General features: G+C 61.5%; 1 protein-coding gene across 10 annotated transcripts in view; it reads right to left on the reverse strand.

Moving 5' to 3' along the window:
• PEMT (phosphatidylethanolamine N-methyltransferase) overlaps positions 1-24,010 on the reverse strand; it is a 74,935-nt gene that overhangs the window by 42,455 nt on the left and 8,470 nt on the right. For 7 of the 10 annotated variants that reach the window (XM_045985605.1, XM_045985603.1, XM_045985596.1 and 4 more), the window contains exon 2: positions 21,264-21,371. In XM_045985605.1, the coding sequence (XP_045841561.1) occupies positions 21,264-21,356 (93 nt within the window). In that variant the 5' untranslated portion in view covers positions 21,357-21,371. Of the gene's footprint in view, positions 1-21,263; positions 21,372-22,420; positions 22,548-23,078; positions 23,099-24,010 lie in introns of those variants that run through there. The other 3 variants (XM_045985600.1, XM_045985604.1, XM_045985602.1) reach the window with 3 other exon arrangements.

A 24,010-nucleotide genomic window follows, 5' to 3' on the forward strand; every position in this document is an offset into this window, starting at 1 on the left:
CCCCTGATGCTCCCGACTGTTGTGGGATCAGAAGCCGCAGCGCGTGAGCCCAACCAACAACACCCAAAGGGAGACGGGCACAGAGGGCGCCACCAACCTCCCCCATCCTCATGAGGACCCTGACGTAGATCAGAACCCACAGTCCGCTATCAGAAGACTCGGGAGTCAGCTGAGCTGCACACACAAGCCAGGCCTTCCGCAGGGCCTGCCGGCGTCTGGGACGGGGGAGCCCTAGGGGCTGGGGTCCACGGGGCAGGAGGGGGAGCCCAAGAGACACTGAGCGGGACTGAGGATCATCTCACCCCTGCCCTCCGGGGACCCAGAGGCTCCGCAGTCTGTGTCCAGATGTGTCCCAGAGTCCGTATCAGGCAGTGGAATGCAGAGAGGCCCAGACTCAGTGACATTTGTCCCCAAGGCTTACTGACTGGCAACGGGACTGACCCTCAGTAGTGACAACCAGCCATGGCATTTTCTTTTTCAACACTTTCAGATTCCTAGGTAGGTCACAAAGTCAGCACAGGGAGCCGGGGTCTGTTTGTCACAAACACAGCTGAGACGATTCATCCATTCTGTTGGCAGAAGCCGTTCTAGTGTGCCGGGCGTGAGCGCTGGTCAGCTCTCCGTCCCAGCACATGGGAGGCGGGGAGGGAGGTCTTTGTCCCTGCCACCCGGCGACACAGAGCCCGCGCGCACCCACGCCATGCCCACTCACCCTCCCAGGGGCTGTGAACAGGATGGGGTGGGGGGCAGTGGGCGCTCGGGGCGGGGGGGCTCACCCCACCCGACAGCAGGGAAGAACAGAAAAAAGCAGCGTCCCGAGGAAACCCAATCCCCTTCGCAGAGTGGTGTGACTGTCCCCGGAACGGTCTCTTGACAGCCGAGGGGACAGAGCACTAAGCGTGAGGACTCGCTCTTCTCGCAGGTACAGCCTGGTTCAAAATGCTGTGTTCTGTGCCAGTCACCCACCCGCCAGAACATTTCCCGTGACCTCTGAGGATGGGGACAAGTGTGGCTCTCTGTCACCCAAAGGGAGGGCGAGCCAGAACGGCACGATCTCTGTGCACAGCGCGGTCTCTCTGGGATCATCTCGTACAGCTTCCTGCTGCCGCTGATCACACTGAGCTCCAACAGGAGTCCCTGAGGGTCTGGCAATGCGTGGCTGAGACAGGGCAGGGGATCGCCAGCCACCCAGGGAGGAGGGGCATCTGCTTTCGGACACGGGGTCTCGGGCGGGTCTCCAGCGCGGTCACGGCCACACTGGTTCTCCGACCCAGGGATTCCCGATCCAGAAGCAGATCCGACACGTAACGTCCCACGAGTGAAGTGAGCAGGAAAAGAACGCTTCCGGGAGCACCGTTGAGGGTGCTAAAATTCTGCGACAAACTCAGTGTCCCTTCATGGGTGAGATCAGTGAAGGACAGCGCAGCCATTCAGCCGGATACTATGTAGCCACTGAAGAGAAAGGAGCTCTGTGGACCGGAAAGGGAACGTCTCCAAAGCCACTAAGAGCTCCCGGGAGGGTTAGTTCGAACGGGTCTAGTCGGAGCAAACACTCCTGAAGGGTAGTTCCCGTTGCTGTTCCAACATCAGCAAGATCTGGAAGGAAAAGGAGTAGGACATCCGGGGGCGGCCATCCACGTAGGAGAGGCCCCCGCCCCCCAGTGCAGGCCACGCCTCAGGAAGGGGTGCAGGGGAAAGGGGCCCAAGGGAGACATCTCCACCGGAACCCTTTGGGCACTGTTGGAATAGTTCTCCGTGCACGTCTCGCCTACACTCAAAACGGCCAACATCGTAACACCCCAGGTAGGGACCCCAGATGGCTGATCTTCAAGGCCAACCAAGGGGATGAAGGTTTTTCGCAGGTGTCCGCTCCAAGGGCCATCGCCCACCCACACCAAGGACTGGGGGTGCCCCGGGGTGGGGGTCACCCTCTGTGTGCCTCCCATCTGGGGCGCTGCCATGAGGCCACCCCTGCCCACACAGCTGAAGGGTCTGGGTGCCACCGAGCCCCCCGGGCAGGAGGAACGCACAGCGGCTGGCCAAGGGCTCCGGCCCCGGTGGAAATGCGCTTGTTTCATAACTAACAAGAGGTCAAAGCAGGCTGGTCACTGCTTTTTTTTTTTAATTATCTTGCTCCTGTTTTGACACAGAGACCCAAGGTCTAAAATTAGGCCACTGGATCTCACACCTGACTCTCCAAGCTCCCCGGGGTGGTGGGGGGGCCTATCGCAGTGCTGACCCTGGAAGGTGTCAAATCCGCGCTCGGGGAACAGTGTCTTCTGAACACACTGCTCCAGCCGGGGCCAGCCTGGAGGACTCCCGGTCCCTCTGCGCGCCTGGGGCCAGTGGAGAGTCGCTCACCCTGGGGGCTTCAGGGTATCTCAACCCATTCTTCAAAGCCGCCAGCGTGCAGGGTTCCACTGAGGTGCAAGGGCGCATGAGGGGCAGGGATTAGAACGTCTGGGACGTCCCCTCACCAGGGCCCCCGGATCAGGCTCTCAGGGACCCAGCAGCCGTCCCCCACACAGGCCATGGCTCAGACCTGCGGCTGGAGAGCAACGGCCCCAGACCCTGCCTTTTTTTCCTGTCGGTCCCCCAGGGAGGCCCCCAAGTCTCCAGCTGGGCTGACAGCGCTCAGCTGCAGCATGCAGAAGGCACCTGCACTTTCCATTTTCTCGCCCATAATTGTCCCTGTAATGATCCCTGGAGGCCGCGAGGATCAGAGGGAGAGCAAGAGAGAAGGTTGATGTGCACAGGAGACCGCCATTCCCAGCTGCGATCTGGGCTTCTGCCAGAGGGACGCCTCAGATGAAATCATGCCCCCTCCGGAGCCCCCTAATAATGCCCATGGAAGCTTATATAATGCAGGGAAGGGCCCTTCACAGCACCCATTGCCGTCGGCCGCTCAGCAGAGTCAGGCCCCGTGAGTCCCTCCCACTCTGTGCATCTATCTGGGAAGTCTAGCAAAACCTAGATACTTCTTCTGAGCATCACTATCGGTCCCCCTTTACAAAGTCTTCTGCCTGTCCTGAAAGCTGTCATATGCTAACCGCAGCGGGGGATGGGCTGCCATTCGGGAGAATTGGTTTTTCCTCCCTCTGTCCCTCCCACGCTGCATGCACCCCGCCAGGGGGTGGGGGTGCCTCCTGGAGGGATGGTGGCAGGCTCCTGGGGGAGGGGGCATTAACCCTTTGAGCTGAGAGGCCAAGCCAAGGGGCCTCATAGCAGGATCCTGCCCGCCACAGCAAGCCCAGAGGCCTTTAGCATCTCCCCTTCTCTCCTGTTTCTCTCCAGGCACGACCTGGGTTCGGCTTTCCGTGGAAGGAGACAGATGAGGAGACCGGACAGTGCTACCTCCGCCGCCAGCTGGTGGAGGGGGCGGTGGGCGAGATCAGGCCTCCACCCTCCAGAAAACAGGGGAAGCACGTGCTGGTCGATGAGGCCCCGACAGATGTCGACATCCCAGATATTCACCTTCCTCCCGCATCCTGCCTTTGAGCTGACTGTTCTGGGCTTCAGAGCCATAAACACGGCGCAGATGCACGTCCTGGCAGGTGGGCTGCTCTGCCGGCAGGGGTGGGGGGAGCTGGCCTCCAGCGAGGCCCTGGCCGACGGAGCCCTTGCACTGCACCACTGCACCACCGCCGGCAGCAGGTATCTTAAAAGAACCCGCAGTGGGCGCCTGGGTGGCTCAGTGGGTTAAGCCTCTGCCTTCGGCTCGGCTCATGGTCCCGGGGTCCTGGGATCGAGACCCGCATGGGGCTCTCTGCTCGGCGGGGAGCCTGCTTCTCCTCTCTCTCTCTCTCTCTGCCTACTTGTGATCTCTGTCTGTCAAATGGATAAATAATAAAAAAATCTTAAAAAAAAAAAAAAAGAACCCGCAGTGAAAGGCGGCCTACATCATGCATTTATTCAGCCAACATTTATGGACCGTGCACGGCCTTTAACGGCCTCTGGGGATGGGACTTACCAGTGGCCACCGCATACGTCTGCATGAGTACTCAGGGACACCATTCCAAACCCTGCCTGGAGACCGTCACTGACTTCTCACAGGGCCCCTCTAGGTGTTATGCCCATTTCACAGAGGAGGAAACTGAGGCCAGCTGGGAAGTGGTAGAGCTGGGATCCCTACTGAGAGCCACCCCCACCAATCCCCCAAGATGACAGGTGACATCTAGAAAGAGAACGCAGAGCAGGGCAGCAGAAGCAGACGGACCAGGTGTGTGCCCGAAGTCTGAGCTGTTGCACTCGCTCCTGCCCCCAGAGGAAGCCCATGTCCTCCAGCTCCAGGACAGCCCAGCCCTGAGCAAGGCCCAGCACCCTTTTGTCAATGGGCAGGGGCACACCCCGGGACAAGTCCCCTCCACCCAGGACACTGTCTAGGCACGCATCACAAAAGAGGGTGGGGATTCTGTCTCCCTGTTCCCTGGAGGAGATTTATTTAGAGCTGAGTGTCTGAGTCTCCCCTTTTTCTGGCTCCCGCAGGACCTGTACTGGGGTTCCCTTCAGAGCTCGTTCCCAGCTTCTCTGAGGGCTGATTTGGTCACATCGGCCCTGAGGGTGGCCTGTCCCACCCGTGCTGACCGCCCACGCCCATCATGACGACCCCGGGACCCTGAGCTGCCCTCCAGAAATGCTTGTTCTCCACGGCTGAAGCGGGCATTCTGTTGCCTCCGGCCCTCTGAAAACACGCTCTGGGTGGAGTGTCCGTAAGCGACTGCAGAGAGATGGGACCCAGCCCCACCAGGCATCAAAGCTGGCAGCCTCAGCACGGGAAGCGGGGCTCAGCGGCGGGCAAACAACACTCTCCTTCTCAGAGAGAAGAGGGCACGGGGCATCCCATCACACAGCCTGCCCGGGCAGCGGGGCAGGGAGATGACAAGGGGAGAGGCAGGTAAGGAGGCTCCCCAAGACCGTGATCCCTGACAACGGGACCGGAGTGTTTCAAGTCAACAACACAGTCATCTGGCCCTCAGGAGGGCCGTCCAGCCGCAGGAGCCCCAACGGCCAGATGGGAAAGTTCCGAGAGCAGGGAATGCCCAGGGCACCAGCCACAGCCGGAACTATGCGGGTCAATTCCAGGGATTCCTGCCAGCTGGCCAAAGCCGCCTCCTTCCTTCCAGAAACTTCAAGAACACTCAAAGAACGAAAATGAGAATGAGAGTACGCGACCACCGTGGTCCCCGGGGGCCATGGGCTACGCCTCGCACAGGGCAAAGGAAAGCAAGGCTGTGTGTCTACAGCAGAAAACGGGGCACCGTAAAGATGCCGAGAAGCCCTCCGGTAGGTCCCAGGTCCTCACCAGAATTAAACTTGCCTCTATGCCACGAATCTCTCCTGCATCGGTGAGCTGCCACCGGGCGCCACAGAGGATTTGATCCTTGTCAGATGGCTGCCCCGTGTCCCCTCCCCCACCTCGCTGGACCTCTGGTTTCCCCCACAGCCTCTGGCACTCACCAACCCCCTCGGATCCCCGGCCTCAGTGCAGCCTGTCCACCTGCCCAGCCTACCCTAAAAGGGGACACACCCATCTCCGTGACCGCCCCTCCCAGGAGCCCACACCTCAAGCACCAAGCCCAGATGCCCTGCACCGGGCTCCACTGGCCTTTGTCTCTACCCTGTGACTCATTATGAAAAAGACATGGAGTGCTTGCAAAAACGCACGCAGCAGGCTGACGGGAGGCGCCTGGGCCAGGCTGCAGGTGCACAGAGAGCCGGGAGTTGGCCCGGAGCCCTGAAGGCCATGGCCACGGGAAAGGCATTTCCAGGAGTCTCGGGTGGCTCATGGCCCGTTCTGGTCCCGTGACAGATGCTCTAGCAGAACAACAGACCGCAGGTTCATTACCAGGCCCTAGGGCTGGCTTCCTGTTCATCTCTAACACCTCCCAGTGTGGGGCAAGGGCCCCGGGAGAGTCTGCGGGACGAGGAGAGGTCCCAGGTAAAGCTCGGCAGGGCTGGGGTGGGAGGGCCCGGTGGGCGGAGTGGCATAGCGTGGTGTCGCAAGAGCTGGGCATCGCCACGGGCCACGCTCCCCGATCTAGGCAGAGGCAGAGGCCCGGGACTGGCAGGTTTCCCTCTGGGCAGGGACCTGGGGAAGGCAGTCCTTGGCAAACACGCCGGCACCCCAGGGCAAGAGCCGGCCCTGCCTCTGGGAGGGTCTATCGGCGGGAGAGGGCCTACTTCCCAGAAGAGGATCCCGAGGTTCAGAGAGGCTCCGTGCTTTGCTCAGGGCAGGTGGGACCAGGACTGGCGCTCAGGCAGCCTACCTACGGCCGTGCTTGCCCCTCGGTGGCACTCCACGGCCAGAAGTGGCTGGGGCAGGGGGCCAGCTGGCCAGGAGCCCGGACTCAGCGAGGGATGGAGACCACTGAGCTAGGAGCAGGTCAGGGTTGGACTTGCAGTGGGCCTCTGGGCCTTCCCGCTACAGCCCCATGTCTCACAGGTGCGAAGGCGGGGCGGGGTAGTGTATCTGGAGCTCTGGACGGGAGGGAACACTTGGGGCTGTGGGCAAGTCACGGCTGGGGTTCTCCGGAAACCAGGGCACAGGGTGTGGCCTCAGAACAGCCTCAAACTCATGGAAACAGAAAAGACCACCGTGGACTCCACTCCCCCGGTTTCTGCATAGGGAAACTGAGGCTCAGAGCGGTTGACAGGGCAGGCCCCTGCTGCCAGTCGCTCAGTGTATGGCCGGGCTAGAGCTACGGCAAGGCTCCGTCACCCATGATCTCCTGGGGCCCAAGGGGCCCTCCCGGATGATCAGAGTCCCTGAGCCCTGCTGGCCGCTCTGACCCACCCGAGGTCTCACCAGGGCTGCCAAGACCCGGCCTCTTGGCCAACGACAGCAAAGACATAGCTGGACCCGGCCAGAGGCTCGCAGGTGGCCGTGGCTGGGACGGCACCCACGTGGCCCCTGGCACAAAGCCACGCACAGCCAGGAAACAACATAGGGGCTGGGCCGGGCCATGTGACGGGCCGCGGTCCCGTCGCAGCCACGCCCGCCTCCTCCACTGGCTCCCTGCCACCCCCGCAGCAGGTACAAGCTCCCCGGAAGGCCCCTGGGACCCCCCCACCAACCCCAATTCCCACAACCACCCCCAACCTTCCCTGCACTCTCCTCCCACCTCTCCCCCACTGAAACTGTCCCCGTGCTCCCTGCCCCCGCTCCGGAACTGCCCTGTCACCGGCCATCTCCCTGGGCCCTGACACTGGGCACCCGCTGGGCACAACCCAGCGGCCACGCCCCGTGGGAGGCTGTGCGGACCCGTGTGCAACCTCCCCATCTCCTCTCTCTCTCCACAACCTCCCTGCCCCTTCCTCCAGACCCCGCGGTCCCGTCACATGACTGGCAGGACCGGGAGGACCGGCAGGCAGCCCAGCACCAAATTCTTCCTGGGCCCCGGCCAGCCGGGACCCGCAGAGTGACAGCTCACACTTGCCTGGGCCCGTGGCTCACCTCACCAACCCCTCCACAGCCCCGGGACACAAACTACAGCGACGCTGTCTCACAGACGGAGACACTGAGTCACGGAGCTCAGGTGGAGGACCTCGCCTGAGGTCACGGGGTCAGCAGCTGGCCCCATGAAGGACGAAGACCACAGGACAGTTCCACAACAGACGCCCCAGGGCAGCCAGGCCACGAGGACCCACCAGGGACAAAGGGGACCACGAGAACGACTGAGCTGCTGAGGGGGCTCCAGGGCGGGTCCCACCGACCTTCCTGTCAAACCCCTGAGGCCCTGACTGCTGTGCCCCTTTTACAGAAGACCAAACTGAGGCTCAAAGAAGCCAAAAATCCTGCCCGGGTCTGTCGGCTGAGGGGTACCATCCGCGAGACAGGTTCGCGTGCTGAGAAGCCTGGGCCGCCCAGCGAGACAAGCCAGCAAGACTTGCAGGCTCAGGGGGATGTGACCCTAGGCGGAGCAGACCAGGGACGGCCCATGAGGACATCTGCACCTGCCCTACCCCGGCAGAGGCATCCTTTCCAGGTCGCTGGCCTTCGCGGCCACCAGCCCACAGCCCGGCCCCCAGCAAGCCCACCTGCAGGCGTAATGTTGACACAGGGACGACGCACACAAGCCAGGGACCCCAGCTGCTCAGCGGTCAGGGCGGGACACCCTTGTGCACCCCAGGCTCCTGGGGGAGGGGGCCGCAGCGCAAGAGCCCCAGCAGGCGTCCTGAGAGCCTCTTCCCAGTAGCCGGCCCCCAGCGTTCTGCCTCATCCGGCCACGCTGGCGCTTAGGGCTGTGCCTACACCCCCCAGGCCCTCCGGGGGCTGGGATGATGGGGGAGCAGGCAATGCCCAGCAGCAGAAGCCCCGGCCGCCAGGCCCAGTTCTGCTCCCGCAGCTGTGTGACCAGGGGCAGGTCAAACAACCTCTCTGGTCCTCGGCAGCTGCCTCGGAAGATTCTGGGGTGGTGCCCTCCACAGACGGCACTGTTCCCACCTGGGGCTGTTCTGCCCGTCACTGAGCCACCATTGCTTGGTCCCCACCCTCAAGGACTGGTGGGGAGATAGGAGCCACGCCACCACACCTAGCCAGCGGGTGACTGGGGCAGGCCGCCCCCAACCAGCCACCTCATGTGTGACCGCGTCCCCGATTCTGACCCACACACGTAGCGTCTACGGAACAGGCCACCTCAGCCCTCCCTGAGCACCCCTTCCCCAAATGTCCTTCACTGAACAAGGCCTCTGATGCCTTGTGAAAGGACCCTGGGTGGGGTTTCTCGCAGTAACGGGGGAAAGCCGAGGGCAGGACTGGGGGCAGACTCAGGCTCCCACCCTGCCAGGAGATGGGGGCGCACGGCTCTCCAGGGCTTGTCAAGGTCACGGCCATCCCCTGCTGGGCACAAGGGTGGTGGGGCGGGCTCCATACTCTGCTCCCCGAGGCAGCTCAGAGGGCCCCCCCGACCCAGGGGGGGACATAACTCAGGCTCAGACGCATGCCCTTCCCCGGCTGTAAGCACCCCACCCCCGCCACCGCACAGCCCAAGCTGCCTTTCCGGGGGCAGCTCTCCCCAGGAGGGTTCCCGGGACCCTCAGCACAAATCGGACCCTGGAACCGCACCTCCCAAGACACCCAGCCGCTCCCCTAGCCTGTGGCAGACACGCTGAACTTTGGAGAGGCCTTGGGAATCAGCGGCTGGTTCCAAGTCACCCAGCGTCTGCCTTCGGAGCTGCCCGGGCTGGGGGCAGGGGGAGGATGGGGGCCGGTTTACAGAGGCTGCGGTTCACAGGCGCTGAATTCAGTCTGCAGCCCCTCCCCTCCCGGGAGGTCAGGGATTCCGGCTGTGGTTGGCTCCGCTGGTACCCAGACTTAGCCCACCCGGAGGCCTCCCGAAAGTCGCTCATTAGCATAACAAAAGAGTCTTCCGGCTCCCACTCCCATCTCTTAGGAAGCTGCGAGCTTTAGGAAGCCTGTGCCGGGAACAGAGTGAAGACAAAATACATGTTTATTATAAATCACATAGCTCCTCCCGCCCGTGCTTGGCCTTTCTGCTTACAAACCCGCTTCACGCCTGCTATTCTCGTAATGTCCTGATCGGCCCTCCCCGCCCTATGCCCACCTAAGCCGCAGGAGAACCCTGAAGATGGATACGCCCATCCAGTCATGAGGCCAAAGAGCCAGCATCCGCTCTGTCCTCACCGCAGGCCCCTCTGCCTGTGAGCACAGCCCTGGAAGGCTGGAGAACTCGCACCTGCTGTGGGCATGACCAGTTGGGGTCAACCCAGACGTCCTGCTGCCGCCGCAAGGATGGCAGGCTGGGCTCCTTGAGAGCCGAGGTCTCTACGCACACCCTCCCCCACTGCCCTGCGCACCAGCCAGCACGAGCCCGCTAGGAGCATTTTCAGCGGGCCATCGGGACAGAGTGGAGAGCAGCAACGGCAGGCTGGCAGAACCTCACACCCGAGTATGGGGGCCGGCCTCCTGAGGCTGGGCCGGAACCTCGGACAGTGAGGACCAGACTTCGGAAGCTACCCTTGGGAACTCTGTGTAGGCTCCACCTCCCACCCTCGGCTCCAAGACCCACCCCTAATTCCTCATTTTCTGTCAGGTGTCTGAATCCCCCACTGCTCCCCACCCAGGACCTCCGGGCAGCAGCTCATCTTTGGTTCCAGACTCTATTCATGATCTCTGGCCCCTGCAAATGCACGCCTCTCCATCCCCCGGCCAGTCCAGACTCCCTGGCCCCCAAAACCTCAGGAGCCCGGCACCCGAGGCCCACACTGTCCCCTCTTTGAAGAACCGTCCTGGCACTGTTGTCCCATATCCAGAAGACACACAAGCCTGGATGCCTTCCCTGAAATGCAATGGGGCATCTCCCCAGGTCCTCGGACCCAAGCCCCACACCGATCAGACGGGCACTTGACCAGCACCCCCCTTAGCCCTCCTGAGTCTGACTTCGCCGAGGCAGGGAACAAGGAGGGCAGGAATCAGAGACAAAGGTGGCCAAGAAGGGGCTGCCTCTTGGGCCACTGGTGGACCGGAACTCTACAGACTGGCGTGGTGCCCGGTGACGCTGGAGAGCCGGACAATACCACTTGGTGACGCGTGGTCCCACGCACGGCACTGGCCGGCCCCACGCATGCCCATCGCCTCCGGAGTCGAAGTCTCTCCCTGGCTCGTTCCTGACTCCCGCGGACAAGAGAGGGGTCGCCAGCTACAGCAATTACTCTCCAAGCTGTATCCAGAAGCCACGGTTAAATTTCAGGGGCCGCAGACTCTGGAACAAGTGGAAGCACTTGGCCTAAAGCCTGGGGGGGTGGCAGGGAGGATAAAGCTCTGGGCGTTTCCACTAGACGCGCCTACAACCAGACGCCTCCCGCAGCGGCTCCCCCTCCAGCCAAATACGACATTGGGCACTTTATGCTTCCAACCCCTTTTGCACCCATTCCCTCCCCAACAGCCTCGTTGCCACATGCTGAGGAAATCAGGCAAAGGCTGCCCCAGCAGATCTCCGATGAGGCAAGTGAGATCTAGGGAAGGGAGGGGACTGACTTAGGTCACAGAACAAGTGGAGCAAAAGTGGACAAAACCTCAAACCCTGGGAATCGTCCGTGGAATCTCGGCTGGCCTCCAAAGCAGACCCAGCAATGGGGCAAAGCCAACAGCACATCCAGGCTGCCCCCCACCCCCCCGGCAGCTAAACACTCCGGGCTGCGTCTCATTAGCCCCTGACAGAGCTCTCACGGCAGCACCCGCGGGGTCCGCGGAAGGACCCGGCACCCTTCTCACGCACGGAGAAAGGAGGGCACCACCTTGCCTGGCCCACCACTCCCCAGCCACCAGGGCTCGCCCCCGATGAAGGAAGAACACCTTTCCATCCACTCCTTCTAACACCAGGCGAGGCCCTGTCCTTGGCCCCAAGACACTGTCCTTAGCTTCCGGGAGCACTCAGTCTGAGGGAGGAGTGAGACACGAGCGCACAATGAACAGAGTCCACGGAGCGGTGGGTGAGCCCTGCCGCAGGGCAGGACGCTCGGCCATGTCCACTTGGGGTTAGGGCTCAGGGCAGGCTGGCTAAAGGACCAGCAAAGGCTTGTGGAGGAGACAGGAGCCAGCTGAGTGGGGAGGAAGGAAGGCCCCTCCACAAGAGGAACACAGTGCCAAGGTACAAGGAGGGGAGAGATCGGGTCTGCAGAACGGCGGAGGGGAGACGGCCAGCACTCTGGGAGGGGGTCACAAGGCGGCCAGCGGATGAGTCCGGGTGATGAATGACCCCAAACCACAGATCTAGCCTGAAGGCCAGCAGGGTCTAAAGGCTGGCACAGGAGGACAGGATAGGCTCAGACCCCACTGGGGTAACAAAACTCCGCTCTGGGCCCCTCTGTGCAGGAAGGTTACCTTCACCAAACCACTCAGCCAGCAGCCCTTTCCAATGTGTGCGTCTCAATCCCACGCGTGCTGACCGTGCCTGATGTCCTCTCAAGGCCTCAGAGGCCAGAACCCAAAACACCTCATAGCGGGGAGAAGCACTTGGACATTCCCCCTCAGCACCACACCTCACCCCTATCCAGCTCAGACTCTCTAAGAAAACTCAGATCACATCTCCGGAAAGTCAGGAGGCTGAGGGGGAGGAGGAGGTCAGGGTTCGGCCTGGGCTTCGGGGGGCGACAGCCTCCTCTGCTCCCCTCTTTATTCTTAACTGTGTCGCTCCGAGGGATTCCAGCAAAGGCTGTGAGCTGACCCAGTTCCAGGCGCTGTGGACGCTCGACCACCATGGTGCCCAGATACGGAGAGTCTAAAGTTAGCCACGGCTGATGGCAAGATGCTGCCCCGCCAGCCAGGGCCACAGCCCCACGGAGCGACGCGCCGGCCCAACCGCTCTGCATCCGGACAGGGATGGGGCTGCACGCAGGGCAGCCAGAGCCGCCTCCAGCTCAAGATGTGTGGCTCCTCCCGGGCTCAGAAAAGACACACACACACACACACACACACACACACACACACACACGGAGCCTCTTCCCCTTGAGCCCACATGGAGATGCCAGAGGAGCCACCGAGGGTCCCTGGTGACGAGGCGCTGACTGTCCCCAGCTGGGAAGCCGACACCAGACATGCCGTTGGGTTGGTTCGGTCAACGCCAGCTCTGAGCACAGCTGGGGGGGTGGGGGGTGCGGGGAGCCAGGGCCGGGGGAGGGCTGTGGTGTCCCGGGCGACCTCAGCCGATAGAGATAAGGATGTGGCTGGCTAGCCGGAGTTCTGGGCTCTCTTGGCTCTAGCAGCCAAGGTCTTAGTCATGCCCAGCCCGCCCGCCAGCTCGGCTCAGTGGAAACCCTGCTTCCTGCTTGCACCCAGGGCAGCACCAGCACGCCCAGCTCGGCAAGGTGCACCCCTGGCCCAGGGGGACGTTTCTCCCCCTGGAAACGCTGCCTGGGAGCCCAGTGGGTCCATGGCCATGCCCTGGGAGCCAGAGTCCTGGGCCAGATGGGACCCAGAGTCTCAGATGGTTTGGGTTCATGCCCATCCCAATTCCCCAGCCTGTCTGAACCACACACACACACACATGCACACACACACACACACACACACACACACACACACACACACACACCCCACCAGCCCAGTTCAGGGTCCTCCCTCCGGGCCCGGGCCCGCCAGTCCACTTTCTCTCCACACACCTCCCCTTTTCTTTGGTCTCCTCGACTCTTGCCCCCCCCATCCTCCCCCCTGCTGCTCTTCAGAAAGCCCAGCCATGCCTCAGAGGGCCCTGTGCAGCCGGCAAGCCTAGGACACTCACAACCCCTCTCCTGTCCCCCGTTTTCCGGATGTGTCCTGCACCTGCAAGCTTTATTGGCATCTGACTTTAGATGGCACTCAGGACACCCAACCTTACCTTGGTGGCCCAAGCGCCAGTTCAGGAGGGCAAGGGGTGCCGTCTTCCCCTGGGCACAGCAAAGGGCCATCCCAGGGCAGCGCCTGGCAGAGTGGGTGGGTCCCTGTGCTTCAGGGCTCTACCGGACCTCAGCTGGGGGTCCTCACCTCACAGATGGAGACTCCAAGCCCCAGAGCTGGTGTGAACACAGGGAAAGGGACCCGGGTCTCCCTCCCAGGTGCCAGGCTGGTTTCCTTGCTTCAGCCCAGTGACAGCTGCAGGTCAGCTTCCTGGCACCGGGGGGGGGGGGGCTCTGGGGTACCTGAAATTAGCCAACAGGTTGCTGGCGGGGGATCTGAACCCAGAAAATGCAAATGCACAGCAAAGGTGTCAGCCCACCTGCCCTTGGCTGCGCTGGCCTTACCCACAGCGCCGTCTACTGGCCACCCTTCGCGGCTCCCACCAAAGCCCTCGGCCGCCGGCCCAGGGGCCTCAGGCACTCAGCCAGCCGGACATCCCTCTGCTGAGGGACCCCCTGCCCCAGGCTGAGCGGGGAGTGCACCTACGTTCTGGAGGGGAAGAGCTGCCTCATCCCCAGTGCACCGTCTTGGGGGGCTGTGTCTCCCCACAGAGAGGGTGACCAGCCCAGGCATGAGGGGCTCTGGGGATGCAGGAAGATAAGGACGAACCCCAGAAGCCCCGGTCAATAAGCAGACTGGCCATCCTGCCGCAGGCACGGGCTGCCCGGACACCGGCTTTGTATCCACCCCCAGAGGAGTCTGAGGCCAGGACGCAACATGGGGCAGCGGGTTGGGGAGGCCCGGGGCGGTGGGGGGCACTGCACACACGCCCAGATCGGCCTCAGGCAGAAGACGCCAGGCCAGCAGGCGAGGGTGTGAGACAGCAGACACCCGGGGCAGGCGGGTACAGAGAGCTGGGCCAGGCAAGCAAGAACGCACAACTCAGAGGCACGCTCCATGCTGAAGACACCCGCTGGCCGGGACAGTGCCCACAGACACCTGCCACCCCAGCTGCATCATGAGAAGCACGCCCTCGTTGCTCTCTGTCCGTAAACGCATCCCGTTTAGCGGGGCGTCCGGACGTGCGATAGCCTCAATCGGCTTTGACGTCCTAACAAGCAGTTTGCCTTCGAAAACGGCCAAGGCACCGAAGCATGCCAATTTTCTTCTGTAAACAACGGGCGAGCTCAAGGCTGCAGCATCACAGCCCGCGCGGGCTCTCTGCGCTCTGACACTGGGGGGCGTGCCCAGAGCTAGAACGGCGCCGGGCTGCGTCTCCCTTATCTTTCCTGGGATGCCAGAAGAGCCGGCCGCTTCTCCCCTCCCCCGCAGTCCCCCTTCCTCTGCAGAGTCAGAGTATGCAATGGCCCCGATGGAGACGGGCCCCCTCCATGGACGCCACCCCGGAAAACTGGGGAAGAGGCCAACTGCTGAGAACCCAGTAGACACGGGCAGCGGGTCTGTGCCAGCCGCGCAGGGCACGAGCATGGAGAGGTGAGGCAGGGGCTCTGCCCTTCGTAACAGCACACAGCCCCGGCACGGGCCAGGGTGGGGGTACGGGGCCGCAAGGCAGGGGCTGCTCCAGCTCTCTTGGAACACCCAGGCTAAGGGGAAGGCCAAGGGGAAGGTCAAAGGGCAAGCGGTGATGCCAAAGGGAACGTGGGACACGTGCAGTGGACACAGAGGGCCGCCTCACTCACACCAACCAGGGCAATGCTGTGCCCCTCAGGGATCCTGGCAACATCTGGAGACCTTTGAGACTGTCGGGACACCTGGTGGTTAGAGGCAGGGGACATCATCAAACACCCCACAGTCAGGGCACCTGGGTGGCTCAGTCATTAAGCATCCGCCTTCGGCTCAGGTCATGATCCCAGGGTCCTGGGATCAAGCCCCGTGCCGGGCTCCCTGCTCGGAACCAGCCTGCTTCTCCCTCTCCCTCTGCCTGCTGCTCCCCCTGCTGTACTCTCTCTCCCTCTGTCAAATAAATAAATAAAATCTTGAAAAAAAAAAAAATCCCGCAGTGGACAGGATGGCCCAAAATGCCAACAATGCCAATGTGAGTGACCTGGGCCTGGAAGGTGGGCTGGGAAGGGGGGTTGAGAAAAGCAAGGACGACTGCCTGGAAGAGGCGGCACAGGTATGTAAGATGCCCTCGGCAGGGGGAGGAGTCTCGGGGAAAGGCTTGAACCAGAACCACAGAGCTTGCAGGTAACAGGAAGCCCAGCAGAGGGGCCTCAGGGGCCGGAAAGGGGCTCCCATCTTCTGCTGGAAGGTGTGAGGCGCCTTTAAGCAATTGAGAGTGTGCTGGGGTACTGGGCGGTTTGGCCTTGGCCTGTGTTCACATGTGAAGGAGCGAGTACGCGGTGCAAATGGGTAGAGAGGCGCAGGGAGTGCTGGGGACCCCGGCTAGGTGTCCGCCCAGGGCCCCTGGAAGGGGAGCACACAGCCCACACCCCCATCCTGGCCAGGGTCCAAACCGCAAGCTCTGTTTGGGGCCTGGACATACCCAGGTGAGGCCACGAACCTGGACCTCAGGTACTGGTACTGAGAAGATTCTGGGCCAGGGACAGAGACACGACGACACAGGGAGAAGCCCCAGTTAGTCCTTCTGTAGCACTTGACCTTCTCACCATTGCAAATACAAACGCCATTTGCGATCTCTAACAATGGAGGCTACGCGGCTTTATTCCCTGGCTCCGGCGCCTGGCACATAGAAGGTTCTGGAGGAACGAACATTCGTTACTTTGTTTCTTTTGTTTTTGGAGAGTGTGAACACTGTGGGGGTGGGGGAGGCTGGGGAGAGGGAGGAGAATCTTTTTTTTTTTTTTTTTGATTTATTTATTTGACAGAGAGAGATCACAACTAGGCAGAGAGGCAGGCAGAGAGAGAGAGAGGGGAAAAGCAGGCTCCCCGCTGAGCAGAGAGCCCGATGCGGGGCTCGATCCCAGGACCCCGAGATCGCGACCCGAGCCGAAGGCAGAGGCTTAACCCACTGAGCCACCCAGGCGCCCCAGAGAAGGAGAATCTTAAGCAGGCTCCGGGCTCAGCACACTGGGCATGATCTCAGGACCCCATGACTGAGCTGAAATCAAGAGTAGGGTGCTTAGGGGCGCCGGGGTGGCACGGTCGGTTGGTTAAGCAGCTGCCTTCGGCTCGGTCACGATCCAAGGGTCCTGGGATCAAGGCCTGCATCGGGCTCTCCGCCAAGCAGGGGAGCCTGCTTCTGCCTCTCCCTCTGGCTCTGCAATGTGTGCTCTCTCTCACTTACTGTCTCTCAAATAAATAACATCTTTAAAAAACAAAAAGAGTCAGATGCTTAACGGCCAGCACCACCCAGGCACCCTCAACGAACACCGGTTGCATGAATGAATGGGTGAATGGGTGAATGAATGAACGAATGAGGAGAAGCTGTTCACGAGCAGCAGACTGAGCCAGAAGAGCAGTGTGAGGCCCAGGGAGAACAGAGTTACAAGAAAATGTGATGGTCACCCCTGGTTTCCCCAAAGATCCATCAAGAGGACAGCAGAAGGCAAGAAAGTCCTCTGAAGCTCTGGAAGCAGAATTCTAACAGAATAGAGGAGATGAAAACCACCTTTGGGGAGAGGGACAGGGAAGAAGAGAGAGATGGGGCTGGGGGCTGGCGGGGAGGGGGCACCCCTCATGTACACGCAGGCCCTGACAGGCAGGCAGGCCCTCCAACCAATGCTGAAGCTCCTTCCAAGAGTTACAGCCCTGGGGAGGCAGACAGCGGGCCCTGGAACAACCAGAAGGCAGTGTTCCAAGGCCATACTCAGCCTGGGCTACTGTCCATGGCCTCCTCACACATCATCACCAGCCTCAGCCATCCTGCTCCCCTCAATTGCAGACTCAAAGGTCTCCCCTCGGAATCTCCCCAAAACCTTCAGATTGGAGCTCTTTTGCCGCAGCCCCTACCTTGGCCGAGGCCCTACAATTCTGCACCCAATTTTGACGTGTGGGTTTCGTCCCTGCACACCCAGCCAATTCTCTGACACCCGCTGGGTGTCCCACAATTCAGCTCACTTCTGACCCTTTCTGCCCAACTCACGGAACTCAGGGAACGAGCTTATTTGGTTGGTAACGAGCTTGTTACAAAGGATATGAAAGGCCAGGAATCATCACCCAATTGAAAAGATGAATGGGCGAGGGAAGGGGTGAGGGGTGCTGAGCGCTTAGGCTCTCTGGGCAGGCCGCTCTCGCTGAAGCTCCATGTGTCCACCAACCCAGCAGCTCTCCGAACCCCATTCTTTGCTTATTTTTAAAGATTTTTCTTTCTTTCTTTCTTTAAGAGCGCGTGCAGGCAGGCGCACAAGCAGGGAAGCAGCAGAGGCAGAGGGAGCAGTGGACCCGCCAGGCAGGGAACCCCACGGGGCTCCATCCCGGGGATCAGGACTGGAGCGGAAGGCAGGCGCCCCATCTCCCAACCCCACCCCTGTGGGGTCTCTCAGAGGGTGCGACAGAGGTCACCGACTGACTCAACCAGCACCCTGGGCGGGGACCTCCACCTCCCGCTCCGCACCCCCCCCCCCCCCCGCCCGGGGCTGGTTCCTCTGGTTCCCCCGTCCTTAGGTGGGGGAGGGGCCTGGCGTCGCCTGGTCAACCCCACGAGACACCTTGCGGGCCTCCCACGCCTCGGACACGTCCAGGGTTTGGGGAACCATGTGCCAGGCCGACCAGGTCCTCCTTTCTGAGAAGTCGCTCGGCCCCACTGCAGCGGGCGGCGCTCCTCACTGGCTCTTTCCACCCAGCCGGGGTGCATCCCGCTGACTCTGGCGGCTTTCAGGCGGCGCCAGTCTGACCTCTTCTCCCCGCTGGTGCCCCTGGGATCCAGGCCACCACTGGGCCTCAGGCCCCGCCCCCTGCCTCCGCATCTGCTGTCAGCCCGCAGCGGCCGGGAAACCCGAGTCAGACCAGGCCACAGTCCCCGGCTCCTCTTGGCCTACAAGGCCTGTGCTGTTGCCCCCCCCCCCCACCTGCTGCTCTCCACTCTCGCTGGGTCGCATTCCCGCCGCGGCCCTTCCTTGAACTCACCCAGGACTTTAGCACTTATTGCCTTCTCCTCCTGGGATACCTGGGAGCTCCCTCCCGTGGGGTGAGGGGCAGGTTTCGGCTCAGGGGTCACCTGCTTCCCCAGCTTCACTCCCCCCCAACCCCAACCAGCGCGATGGTGGTTGTGAGTTTATTCAGGACATCAGCTCCTTCCGAACCTGAGCACTGTGCCTGGCATGTGTGTGGTGGGCCATCAGTAAGCAGCTGACGACACGAGCGAACCTCTTCCGGGCAGTTTCCAAAGGGTTAGCAACGGCCTTCACCCTGCCGAGCAACTGAAACGCTGTGCGGAACACCCGGCACGGTGTGTGTCCCTGCCGCGGGTCCCGCCCAGTATCAGCTGAGTCAATGCTCAGTACCCTCTTCTACAGGTCCCCCCCACCCCCACTGCGCACGCAGAGCAGGGGGAGGGGCTGCAGGCCACTCAGACCGGTTCTGCCTGTCCCGCCGCTGTCTGGCCCGCAGCAGCCCACGAAACCACAGTGCTTCCCCTGATGGCTCCCATTCTGAGCCTCTCTCCCACTGATGACCGCAGACTGTTCCGGTGAATAACTTTCTTAAAAGCAAGGCCACTCAAACACTACGACCAGAGAAAAAAGCCTATGACAAGTGCCCGGATTCTGAGCTGCCCGAATCTTAAGAACCTTGACCACGCGGCTGTGGGCCACGGCTCAACTTCAGCATGAACCTGCTGGGGTGCCCGGGGGGCTCTGTCGGTTACGCATCTGCTTTTGGGCTCAGGTCATGATCCCCGGGTCCTGGGATTGAGGCCCCCGTCGGGCTTCCTGCTGGGGGCGGAGCCTGCTTCTCCCTCTCCCTCTGCCCCTGGCCCCTGCTGCTGTGCACAGGAGCTCTCTTGTTCTCTCTCTCTCTCAAATACATAAATAAAACCTTAAAAAAAAAACAAAATGACCTTGAACGCACGGTTGGAAGAGCCCATGAGAAATAAAGGAAGGGGCTTGCGCATGAAGAAGTGTCCCCAGGACCTACCGCACACTCAGTAACGGAGCCCCCAGCGCTGGGGACCAGCCAGGCCCACAGGGCATGGACGGTGGACTGGGGAGAGCACTGCAGACTCCCAACACACAGCCAGCCCTCCTAGCACCGATTAACAGCCTCTCTGAGACCCCACACCCGCTTCCTGGGGCTGCTGTAGCCCATTTCCGCAGACTAGGTGGTTTAGAACAACGGAATTTATGCTCTCCCAGTTCTGAAGACCGGAAGTCCCAAATCAGTGTCTCTAGGCCAGATCAAGGTGCCAGCAGGGCTGTGTTTCCCCTTTCTCCCACCCCCAGGCTCCAGGGGAGGATCCATCCCTCACTGCCTCCTCCAGCTCCTGGTGGCCGCATCATCGCGGGCTTCAAAGCCAGTGTCTTCTCATCTCCCTCTGCCTCCCTCTTACACGGACACACGGGGCTGCGCTGAGGGCCCACCCCGATAATCCAGGACAATCTCCCCATCCGGAGATCCCTGACACCTGCAAAGCTTCCCTTTTTGCCATATAAGGTAACGGTCACAGGTTCCAAGGACAAGACATGGGCATACGTCTTTGAGGGCCATTTTTCCAACTGTTTTACCCACCGTGATCTTGTGCGGCAGGAGGAAGGCTGGGGGTGGGGCGCGGGGCTGGGGGAGAGAGAATGACGAGCAGAAGCAGGCCCCGCGGGACCCCAGCTCTTGTGGGAGGCCTCTGTCAGGTCAGGGCTCAGATGTGGCGGGGTGGGGTAGTTGTGGGGTTCCTCTTCGGACTGAGGCAGGAGTCCCGGAGGCCTCAAGAAGGGTTTTACACAAAGAAGTGAGCCCGAACCTCTGACCCTCAGAGCTCCCCTCTCCCCTCGGGTCCCCCCGCCGGGGGCCTGCACCAGCCATCTCAGGGTGGGTCCCCGCAGGCTCAGAGCAGAAGGGACAGCACATTCCGAATGCGGCCTCTGTGGGTGAGCAGCCCGCCCCACCCCCACTCCCACCCACCGCCCTTCCCCCCAGATAGAGAAAAGACTAACTTAGCAACCAGATGACAAATAGGTCGTATTCCGCCCCTGGGACCAAGTGGTCACCCAAAATGAAAACAGTCTGGAACAGTGTGTTGCTGACCCGGAGGCTGACCTTACTCCTCAGGCCACCCTCAAGGGCGATCACAGGACGTCCGTGGCTCTGCATCAGCAAACCCGGGCACAGGCACAGGGCAGGAGCTTCGGGAAGCAGCCCTGGGGCACCACCGCCACTCCCTTCCATCCCTGCAGAAACCCCAAGAGCTTCCCCCAAGAGCAGGGAGGAGGCCGTCCGCCATTCCCACACCTCCTTCAGAGGGCTCGGGCCGCCTTCCCACACAGCCTGCCCCCCGCACTTCTGGGTCCTGAGCATCCCCGTGCACAGACCAGCCGGGTGCTGCTCTGTCCCCCTCCGCGCTTCTTGCTCGCTGGCGCTCGCTCGGGCACACTCACTCCAGTGCCGCGCAAACCCGTTTCGCCAGGACCCGCGTTCGGGAAAAACGAACCAGGTTTCTGGAGCACAGCAGGTCGGGTGGAGGTTCACAACTCCACCCTGGCACGGCGCGGCAGCGAAGGGAGGGAGCCGCTAAGCCGAGGCCATCTACGGCAGCCTCTAGAAGACTGAGATCGCGGGCGCATGCGGGCAGCCTCATCACGGGACAGCCCGCTGGCCCGGCCCAGTGGCAGCCTGGGACTGTCACTGGCCACATTTCATGGGATCCCCAGAACGAGGGGCTTCCCTGGCCAGCATCCCCCAACTGGGCTCTGACCTGGCTGGGGAAACAGAAAGGACGATTCCGCACTGGCCAGAGACCGATGCAGGGAGGGAAGAGCCGTCCATCTGTCCGTGCACAGGGCCGGGCTAGGGTGCTTACCACATTCCAGAAGAGCGGATTGAAAGTGATGGTGAGGACGGCAGCCACGAAGCAGGGATCCAAGGGGTCCATGTAGCCCAGCAGCCAGGTCATAACGTAGAGGTCGGCCTGCAGGGACAGAGCAGCGTCAGCGGGAGACCGCCCAGGCCCCCGGCGGCCCCGGCACGCGGGACACGGACTGCAAAGCCCCCAGAACTCAGAAACATAGTTACCCTCTGGGAACACGCCGGGAGGCTCGGGCACAAGCAAGTCCAGCAAAGGTTACTACAGTGTAATCATAAAACTGCAGATAAAAAGCCAAAACCCAATCAGCCGCATCGCGCCCTGTCAGGAGGTGGCCCGGCAAGTAGCAGAGGAGCGGTGTGCGGGGACACTCCGCCAGGAAACCACGAGCAGCCAGCACCCTGATGGCGAAGGGACCCCACCGGGACCCAGGTCTGGGTCACCAGCTGCTGTGACTGGGGCCACACCTGCAAAGGCTTTGGAGGCCCCAGAGCAAACCCCAGGGGCTGTCGTTCGTGCGAAGACACGCTCAACCTCCCTAGTCATCAGGTAAATGCGAACGAGGACAGCAGCCCTGTCCCTCCTCCAGGGCAACCTGAACGAGGACCCGGCTTGAGTGCTGGGGAAGGGGCGAAGCAAAAGGCGTGCTCCCCACTTGTCAGCAAGGTCACTCCCAAGTGCCTGTTCCGGAGAAACTCACGCCGAGTGCGTGAAAAAGACAAGCATGAAGCCGCGCACCTGTGGAAGGACGGCCACACAGAACGGGCCCGTTCCCCAAGCAGCAAAGCTGCTGAATTCAAACCAGCCGTTCCGCGTCAAGTTGTGATATTCTTTAAAAAGTCCAACGAACAGAGCTGCCGACTTCCCACGGCATAAACACATACGCGTTTTTAGAAAATAACACATAACCACACTGTACTAAATGTTCTTTCTGAGTGTGTCTTTCAAAAGAGACCCCGGAGAGCGACACACCCGACTCATGCGACCAGCCACATCTACGGCTAGACTTGCGGCCCGCATCATCCACACTTCGGGCTGGAGCGCTCCCTGTGGCGGGACTGTCCCCCTTACCCCTGGCCGCCACCCACTCGGGGCCAGTGGCACCAAAAATGTCTCCATACGTGGCCCCAATGTCCCCCAGGGGCAGCACTCACACCCTGCCTGCAGAGACGGTGGGAAGACTCTGGAAAGTCACTGCGCACGGAAGATGTGTCCTTGGCGCATGTGGGCCTCCAGTCCCAGTCAAGGGCAATCTTCACCTCTGAGGGGCCAAGGACAGAGCTGAGAATGAACACGGGGATGAAATGGCTGAGGGACGGAGTGGCCACATGAGTGCCCAAGCACATTATTTTTTTTTTAATATTTTATTTATTTGACGGAGGTCACAAGTAGGCAGAGAGGCAGGCAGAGAGAGAGGAGGAAGCAGGCTCCCTGCGGAGCAGAGAGCCTGATGCGGGGCTCGATCCCAGGACCCCGAGATCATGACCTGAGCCGAAGGCAGAGGCTTTAACCCACTGAGCCACCCAGGCGCCCCGCCCAAGCACATTATTAATAAGCAAATGGCAAAGCGGGAACACTCAGCAAATAGGGAAGGGTGACAAGGAAGCACAGTCTGGCCCCACGCTGACCGCAGTGTCCGGCGCCCCGTGGATGGTGCCGACGCCCAGCAGGCAGGCAACCCCACACCCTGCCCTCCAGCCTCCTTCTCTTCTGGCCCCAGGTCAGACGCCCCGAGGCCCCCAGCTTGTCAGGCAGAACAGTGGAGGCTTTGAGGCTGTAAAGGGAAATTCCAAGTTGCCCTGGAGAACACACCAGAGGAGGCAAAGCCGCTCGTGAAGGACCAAACAACTCGAACAGGCCTCGGAACAGGCTGTCCTCCCCTGGCGTTGAGACGGGCACACCTCAGCCCCAAAGCCCCTGAAGCCTGGGACTGAACCAAAGGATGTTCTGTCTTCTGTTTGAAAGGAAATGTTTGTTAAGCCCCCGACTGCAAGGCCCACTGCGAGGCTGCGATGGGGTTGACTGGTGAAACAGGAGCCCCAGGAGGCACGGAAGGAGAGCTGGCCTGGGAGCCACCAGGCTGCTGCTCTGGTCCTGCTCGGCCACTTCCAGAGCAGGGCCTGCCTCACTGCCCCCGCTCCCCCGTCCCCAGATCAACCCTCAACACCCAGCTTGCCTGCCATCGACCCTCCCCCCTTCTCATCGAGGAGTCCAATCTGTGCCTTGACCCCATTGTTCCCACTGCCCTCAGGATGGGGCACCCTCGCCCCAGCCAGCCTCCCATGCCTCATTTCCTGCCACACTCTGGACCCCGGGCCTCCTCACCGGCCCTGGGCTGGCCCGCCCATTCCGGGACTCACCGACAGGTGGTGAATTCCCCTGCACCCACCCCACCTGCGATTCTTCTTGCCCCGCCCTATCGCTCACACCAAACAGCATGCTCTAGACCCTTTAACGGTGGGTCCACATGTGCCTGAAATACTGTCTATCCCTCTGACACTTCCAGACGAACTCCTATTCACCCCTCAAGACCCAGCGGGAGCATCTCCTCTACCTTCACCCATGGCACTCTCTTCTGTGTCCTTCGTGCGCAAGGTATTGTGATTATTTGGTTATCTGTCCCTATCTCATACTCATCCCTCCGGGCCAGGGGCCATTTTCTCCTCCGACTTTGTGTCTTCCACCCGCACAAAGAGTAAATGTTTGCTGAATGAACGGTGGCCCTTGTTGCATCATCAGTAAAA

This window comes from Meles meles, chromosome 18 (genome assembly GCF_922984935.1).
Source record: "Meles meles chromosome 18, mMelMel3.1 paternal haplotype, whole genome shotgun sequence".
Classification (NCBI taxonomy): domain Eukaryota; kingdom Metazoa; phylum Chordata; class Mammalia; order Carnivora; family Mustelidae; genus Meles; species Meles meles.